The sequence below is a fragment of the Pinus tabuliformis genome, chromosome 4_2 (assembly GCF_031772625.1).
Source record: "Pinus tabuliformis cultivar Carrire ecotype Pingquan chromosome 4_2, CPIR1, whole genome shotgun sequence".
Classification (NCBI taxonomy): domain Eukaryota; kingdom Viridiplantae; phylum Streptophyta; class Pinopsida; order Pinales; family Pinaceae; genus Pinus; species Pinus tabuliformis.
In genome coordinates, this window is record NC_142304.1 from 6,663,590 (window position 1) to 6,672,003 (window position 8,414).

At 36.2% G+C, this 8,414-nt stretch overlaps 1 protein-coding gene across 1 annotated transcript; it reads left to right on the plus strand.

Moving 5' to 3' along the window:
- The first annotated feature begins 793 nt into the window (after positions 1-793).
- LOC149168118 (rop guanine nucleotide exchange factor 9-like) lies at positions 794-6,279 on the plus strand. Its single transcript, XM_089428127.1, has 8 exons — positions 794-1,480; positions 1,921-2,409; positions 2,933-3,049; positions 3,146-3,300; positions 3,472-3,546; positions 3,632-3,907; positions 4,017-4,346; positions 5,232-6,279. The coding sequence occupies exons 1-8, from the start codon at positions 1,453-1,455 to the stop codon at positions 5,775-5,777; spliced, it is 2,016 nt and encodes a 671-aa protein (XP_089284253.1). The 5' UTR covers positions 794-1,452; the 3' UTR covers positions 5,778-6,279.
- Positions 6,280-8,414: the final 2,135 nt, after the last annotated feature.

Genomic DNA, 8,414 nt, shown 5'->3' on the forward strand with positions numbered 1-8,414 from the left:
TTCTCTCTCTAAAACAATTGTACATTAAAAAAATACTATGTCCATAATGCTCCTCACCCTAGTTTTACTTCCTTGATATCACATTATATCACTTTGAACCAAAAATACTAACATAAAACTTTGATAATTATTTTATTTTCTGTTAAAATTTAATTTTATTATTATAAGAATATGTATTAAAATTTTATTACCAATTAAACTTTTTTATTTAATATTCATTAACATTTTAATTATCACAAAATATTATTTTCACTTTCTATATAATTTATGATGAATACTCATTAATATTATAATTAAACCTCAATATAATCTGGCATTAATTTTATTTTAACTATCTCTCAAGAGTTCAAATGCATTTTTAATTATTACACAATATTATTTCAAATTTTTTATAATAAATACTCATTAATATTATAATTAAACCTCAATATAATTTGGCATTAATGTTTAATATCTCTAATATAAAAAAAAGTCAAATGCATTAATTATAATTATATCATAATAAAAGTTGACATTCAAATTTTCTCACTCTAGGATAGTCAAATACATTAATTATAATTACACCATCTAAAACAATCATTTACATTAACTATAATTACATGATTTATATCTTTTATTGATTTTTAAATAATCGTACATTAAAAAAAGATTATGTCCATATAACCAAAAAAGGTGTAAAAATATACCATGAAATTGATAGAGGATATAGAGGATATAGTGAATCGAAAGTTCGAAGTCTTACTGGTTCAAATATGAAGTTTGTTAGGAGATTAGCAACTTGCAAGAACAGGTGTAATTAGGCGAGGGCAATCTGTCCCATAAATAGAGGGCCAGGTAAACAATATCCAACATTTTCGGGATACCATGCAGGTAATACAAAGGCGGAGGAGGAGGGAGAGGCACTCCCTCCCAACGACCACCGCAATTTCAGGACTCCAGCAACGTATCACTCGCCATTACTGTAAATAGTGAATAGTGTAATGACCAGAAGTCCTGTAAATTAAATAATCATTGCGCCGCCAAGTGCATGCCACGATTGTTAATGATCGGATTTTTTTGGGTTGTCCAGTGCACGTTCTAGGGAATATCGAGCACTTTGACGCAAAATATCAGGATTCGGGAGCAGTTTTTAATGGAATTTTTCTTTTGAAAGCTGTCATCTGAATTTTACTTGGTTTGATTAATGCCATTTATTGGAAGTAGATTGGCATAGTGGGTGTTAATAAAGCTGTGAGGTCCTCTTTGGGCGCCATGGAAGCTGCGATGGCGATGGATAGGTGATTACAATAAGTTATGAATTAAGGCACTGAAGACACACCAACGATAAGCGAATAAAGGGGGCAGGCGGCATTGGATGCGTGACTGCAACCTCAAATTAGCAAATGGGAGAAGCGAGGTGAGACCCGGGGTGTAACCAAGTTAAAAAATAATGTAAAACAGGCCAAAATCTGAATGGCACCCAACAATTCGGAGCTGGAAGGTATTCTTCGGGATCACATTTATAACTCCAAGCGAAAATTACTTAGTCGTTTAATTGGCAGAGACTCTGTAGCCTGTGCATAGATGTTAATTGTAGCATGTCCATGATGTTAATCGTTCTTAGGCCAAGTTATTCTTCAATGTCTACAAGCTCTGCCTGTCTTTCTATGTTGGTATGGTATGGGTATGCCAATTAATGAGAAAGGTGCAGTTTTTGTCCTGAACTTTATCAGTCAAGATTATAAGACTTTTTCAGGGTGGGAGGATGTCACTGTCTGTCACTGACAGGTATTGACATCAGTGTTTGCAGTCTGTAATCAATGAAGCTATTTTAAGCTTGGAAATTCAGATGCTGAAATATACTGAATCTCTTTATCTCAGAATGCAGATAGGTATATTGGGATATTTCTCTTTATTCACCATTGGGCTTTTGAATTGAAGGTGCTGTGACCAGATCCAGATCCGTTCACCAACTGAATTCTTCCCCACGAAGCCCTGCTTTCAATGTCTTCGTCGATGGAGTTTTCCAACTGGAGGATTTTGGGTTAGATGGACATCAAACCACGAAATCAGTAAATAGTTCAGAAGAAGATACTATAGTGATCCCCAGCCATCCATCAGACTCAACTGCTGTTGAATGCAATGGGGGAATGACTGATTCGTCTGCCAAAAATAGTCCTCTGCCATCTTTGGGGTGGCCCTTAGCAGGAAAAGCTCAAAGGTCTCACTCGAAATCCAGCAGGCCGGATATGAGAGTTCACAGCATGGAGAAACACAGAAACGAAAGCATGGAGAGACACAGAAATGAAAGCATGGACAGACACAGAAACGAAAGCATGGACAGACACATGGAGAGACACAGAAACGAAAGCATGGAGAGACACAGAAACGAAAGCATGGAGAAGCATAGAAACGAGCAGCATTTGTCAGGTGAGAATTGCAAACATTCCGTGATATCTACTTGTAGATAGACAGGGACTGCACAGGACAATTCAAGAAAAACTGCCTGCTGTTTACATGCATTCTAAATGAGGCATTCGTTCAAATAAATCAAAATCTTAAACATGCACAACATAAACATCCTATATTTTTTTACCTTTATGAGTAGTTTCATCGTGTCACTGAAAGCCAATATTGTTGAGTTTGCAATCCATTAAGTGCCTGTAAAGTTCCAGTTTTTAATGGATTTGCCCAGGTTTGGTCTATATGAAATCCTGAATTTCTGACAACAGTACAGAAACTGAAAATGGTATGCCTGAATCTTGATGGTCACAATCTCAAACAGGGACTAAATTTGAAGATCATCTTGAGGTTATGAGAAGGAAGATTTTACTTTTCTTGTAATATAGGGAATCTGAGAACTCTACAAAATTGGGGTCTTCTAATGATTGAAACAATACAGCGAGCACTGGTTCTTAATTATTGAATGAATAATTGGGGTTTTCTTGCGCAGATATTCAGATGATGAAAGAAAGGTTTTCCAAGTTGCTTCTAGGAGAAGATATGTCCGGTGGAAGCAAGGGTGTCTCGTCGGCCCTTGCTTTGTCCAATGCCATAACCAATCTGTCAGGTATATATATCCAGGAATAATGGAAATTTTCCTTTTGATCCAATTGCTTTCAACTTCTTTCAGTTTTGGCTGTTTCACTTAATTAGTCACATGCAGCTGCCATTTTCGGAGATCTATGGAAGTTGGAGCCCTTGGCTCCAGAGCGCAAAACAATGTGGCGGAAGGAGACTGATTGGTTACTCTCTGTGACTGATTATATAGTAGAGTTGGTGCCATCTCGTCACTGCTCAGTGGATGGCACCCAGATGGAGGTAATAATGTCACCTTGCTCACTTCTATATCTAATTCTATTTTTTTTTTTCTCTTCAAGTACCAGACCAGTTATCAGTCTTATTTGTATGAGGTATATGGTTTAGATAATATAATGGCTAGAATAATTCATAATCTGATTCGTAAAGAGGTGAAAAATTGTTGTTTACCAGATCATGGTCACCAAAGCGCGGTCAGACCTTCAGATGAACATCCCAGCACTGCGTAAATTGGATGCAATGCTTCTTGTAAGATTTACAACTCAATTTCCTTCCAAACTTTTGAAGAAATTATATAGAAATTCACTGTCTGATTACCATTCTGGGCATGCAGGAAGTTTTGGAGAAATTCAGGGAGACTGAATTTTGGTACGAGGATAGATCAATGGCTGACTCATCCAAAGAGAGAGGCAATCAACAGAGAAAGGATCATAAATGGTGGCTTCCCACTCCAAAAATTCCTCATGGAGGTCTCTCAGACAATACAAGAAAATTACTGCTGAATCATAGGGATTCTCTCAAACAAATACTGAAGGCAGCAATGGCAATCAATGCTCAGGTTTTATCAGAAATGGAGATTCCGGAGGTTTACCTGGAATCACTACCAAAGGTAGTTATATATCTCTTGAAGTTTCGGTTACGGTATATGCAGTCACGATGAATAGACCATGTAAATGATTTATGAATAATTATATAATCTTCCATTTGTGTTTTGGCAGAACGGAAGAGCTAGCCTTGGAGACACAATTTACCGCCATATAACATCAGATCAATTCTCTCCAGAAGCCCTCTTGTCTTCAGTGGATTTATCATCAGAACAAAACATTCTGGATTTGAAGAATCGAGTAGAAGCCTCCATAGTTATATGGAAACGGAAGATGAGCAATAAGGAAAACAAACCATCCATATCCTCTTGGGGATCCACAGTCACTCATGAGAGACGGGAAGTCCTTGGAGAAAGGGCTGAGACTCTTCTCCTGTTACTCAAGCAGAGATATCCTGGCATTCCACAGACAATACTGGATATGAACAAAATTCAGTATAACAAGGTGATCACACCACCAATTTTCTTTTTTGTAATACACTACTTTTCTTTTTTTTAATACAATACTTTGCATTGGTGATAATCTATGACATTCATTGATGCTGCTCTGGTGTTCAGATTGCACAGTATTCTGTTCATTCTGATGGTTAATTTCCTCAAAACATATAATCTTGTCACAAGATGCTAACCCAAGCATTTTGTGTTTCCCACAAGGGTCAGAAGGAAATAAATTATATTAATGTCTACAAATGAGTAAACCAGGTCATTGAGACTGTATACTACCAGCATAAAATAGTCAAGAGGAGGTTCGTAAAGGCTAAAGCATCTCCAATGAAGTCCAATAACTTAAAATAAAATGAAGTAGAGAAACATTAACAGAAAGAATGGGAGAACATACCAAAACAGCTAAAAAGAATACAATCCAAATGATATCCAATGTAAACAATTAGGTGTAGTCGTTCCTGCTAATCATCATGAGGTAGTATCAGAAGCATTGGTTGGATTATCAAACTATAGGAAATGTCCGAGGTAGAGTCTAAGAATGTAATCTGGACTCTGGAGAGTGGCGTGGGCCAAGAAGAGATGGTTGCACTATCTTTTGGGGTAGCAGATTGAGGATATTATCAGAGAAAATGATTTCTTCAACTATGTTTTCTAATAATGAATGGTCTGATGCCTTTTTTGGCTGAATGCACTCAAATTCCAAGTTTTTGAATCCTAATGGAAATTGTTTCCCATCAATATAAGGAAATATGGACATGGAAATTTAATAATTATGTTTTGATTATTGTCAGAATATGCTGGGGGCATAAGCTTAGGAAAGCATTACAAATAATATTTATCATGGATTCTAAACCAGCTCTGATGGTTTTTGTCGTTTGTTGTACAGGATGTTGGTCAATCGATACTGGAGAGCTACTCTCGAGTGCTGGAGAGCCTTTCTTTCAATATACTATCCCGAATAGATGATGTTTTGTATGCAGACAACCAGGCCAGAGGTCCTGCGTTTCCTGATCCCTCCTTTGACAGAAGCCCATCTTCCGATGCCATGAGCATAAATTCTACCTCTGAAGACCAAACTTCCTTATGGGCTCGATCTTCATCTCCATACATCCTGCAAACACCATGTAGTAGTCCGAGTAGACATCATGACTTCCCAGTGGTTGCAGATGTTCAGCCAGGTGCCTCTCCATTGTCCATGACTCTTTCTGATTACATTGGCTGGCAGATTGTCCATCCACATGATAATGATTCTTTACCCAAACTAGAGGATCTATCCCTGAAGGAAGCTCTTCATCAAACTCCGTTGAATCAGCAACATTACACTAAAGCGTTGAAAAAGCTCCCTGTCATTGTAACAAACAAGCAGCGCTTATCATATCTTGAAAAATTAGAACACCAGGGTGTTATGCACAGTCCCGCTGCTCGTGATTGAGGACCGCTTTCATGGTAGAGAAAATGGTAATCATGTACAAATTAGCAAGTTATCTCAAATTGAATTCACTTGATTGAAGCCGAGGAAAAGTGTGTACGTTCAGGCTGCACCGGAAACCACAGAAGATATCTTCGACAGTGATCAAATTTGAAGGCTTCAATGTACTTCAAAATCCATTTTACTTACCACAGGAGTGCACGCGTTTAAGTTTTAACTTCTTTCTACTTCAGTAAAAAGCAACAATAAATACCTTCTTGCAAAAAGAAAGCAGAAGCAAAATGATTCAGGTTCCAAATTCATACTCTGTGATTAGCTCTTGAAGGATTTGGAATAAAGCATTGCATTAGCCGAATCTGACTTGGATCCCTCTTTGTCTAGGTGGTCCTTTGTAATGTTTTAGGTTTTGAAGTATTGTTTGGTTTTATTGACATTGGAGCTGGTTCAGACTGTCTGAAGCCTGTATATTTTGTACTATTAATATAAGTTTATAATTCTTTTTCAATTTTTCTTGAGGTAATAATTAAATTATTAATTTTAGCCATTAATATACATTTTGTACGCTGTCAGGTTATCTCCAATCTTAAATGTTAGTCTTTTTTATGTTTTTGGGCGCTGAGGTAAGACTATTCCTTACTATGTTTGACTTTGTTGCATCAATCTAATAGGTATGAATTCTTGGTGGCAGCTTATTGTTGATTGTTTTCAGGTTCAAGTTATCCAATGCCAAAGTTGTATATTGATTTTTTATTTTAAGGTTGAATTATTCCAGATTTCATTAGAATCCATTGTCCTTGATCTTTCACGCATACTAATAAAATCAAGTTCAACAATATATATTGGTAAGTTAGTAATTTTGATGTCAATTGGGTATAACTTCAGCTGCTGTTGGAGTAATTTTGATGTCAATTGGGTATAACTTGAATTGCTGTTGGAGTAATTTTGATGTCAATTGGGTATAACTTGAGTTGCTGTTGGAGTAATTTTGATGTCAATTGGGTATAACTTGAATCGCTGTTGGAGTAATTTTGATGTCAATTGGGTATAACTTGAGTTGCTGTTGGAGTGTTATTCTCTCCACTGTGGTTCTATTCCTGTAGAGCGACATGTTGAGACCATAGTGAATATATTTCTGTAATGACTTTGAGCTTTGTTGTTGACTTGGATTTGTCTTGAAAAATCTAGGGTCCACCTGTTGTGATCTAGGTTTATCTTTGTACTATCCTGTGAATGAAGGGAAGTACCCAAGGATTTTTCTCAGGATACATTACTTGAAGGAAAAAAAGGGCTAATAATTTTGACGAAGTAGTTTAATAATATAACCCAACAAGGATGGCTTGGAACAGAGTTGAGTCATATTACACTGTAATCCTGAGCAAAAGTTTTACGGTTAGACTTTTCTGGAATGCAAGTGGAGAGGTGTTGCAATAATGTTGGTACTATGGTTTAGCCAGTTTAAGGAGAACATGATGGCACATAGAATTATCCAAGCCAGTGAACTTTTAACATCTTCATGGCTAGATGGTTCACCACTTCAGGGTTTGCAGATGTAGAAATGATTAAGTTCAAAGAAAATCCTTACCTGGATGAAGGATACACATCTTGTGATGAAACAGGATTAAGGTGGAAAATAAGCATGCAAGGTTTTGACTAAGTAGTTGTTTCTGTTTTATGAAAATGGGTCTGATGGAATTTTTTGAAACAAAAGGAAAATATGGTCACTTGGAGGTTGACCCATACTGCTTCTATTTTTAGTGGAGCAAATATCCTGCAAGTGTGGTCGTCATAACTAACACTGGTGGCCTACTTGTCTTACAAGTGAGGAAGGTGTTGATCTGAAATTTGATGTCCTACCATGCACTTTAAAAAAGGCACATGCACTTTAGAAATTTGTAAGGGGTAATGTATTGTGAATTTTTATTTAGGTACAAAACGCATGTAGACCTCTTATCTAATTTGCGTAAATATAATTCATATTATATGGGATCAAATTTTTGAATGGCATGTCAAATTGACTTTCAAGTTAAAAGAAACAACCTTGCTTTGCAAAAACAAAAATACAAGTAGTTGTCAATTATCTACTCTGATCACATATTTTGATCCTGTTGTTATAGTAAGAACATTTGGTTATTAATCAAGGAAGTCTTTCACCCGGACTCTAATTACTTTATTATACTAAACTTCAAGGCTCTCTAGGACTCTGAATTAGTTAAATTTGGTTTTTTAAACGAGAAAATAATTTTTTATTGGAGTACTTTTTAAGTGTTGTTTTTTGGAGTTTCGGGTGGATTTCTGGTTTTTTAAATAAGAAAATAATTTTTTATTGGAGTAGTCTTTAAGTGTTATTTTTTGGAGTTTCTGGTGGATTTCTGGCCAGAATCCCATGAAAAAAATATGGCCAAATTTTGATTTGTGTTGTTTAAACTAGTTTTTTGACTGCATATATGGATTCAGCACCTGTAAAAACCTCCCAGACACTTTGATTGTGAAAAGTTTACCTGTCAAACTTGTAATTTCAATGAATCTCAACTGGATTTTAAACAAATTAGATAAGAAAATAAACTGGAAACCTTTCCAAAAAAGTAGATACTTACCAAGAAATCAGGTACATTTTGAATGGCAATGTGCGTTCTGCTCCTG

Excerpts from the sequence above, each read along its gene's own strand:
- LOC149168118 (XM_089428127.1), top strand. The coding sequence starts at position 1,453 with ATGGCACCCAACAATTCGGAGCTGGAAG. Across the intron at positions 1,481-1,920 it reads CAACAATTCGGAGCTGGAAG|GTGCTGTGACCAGATCCAGA; the intron begins GTATTCTTCGGG and ends TTTGAATTGAAG. Across the intron at positions 3,908-4,016 it reads ACCTGGAATCACTACCAAAG|AACGGAAGAGCTAGCCTTGG; the intron begins GTAGTTATATAT and ends GTGTTTTGGCAG.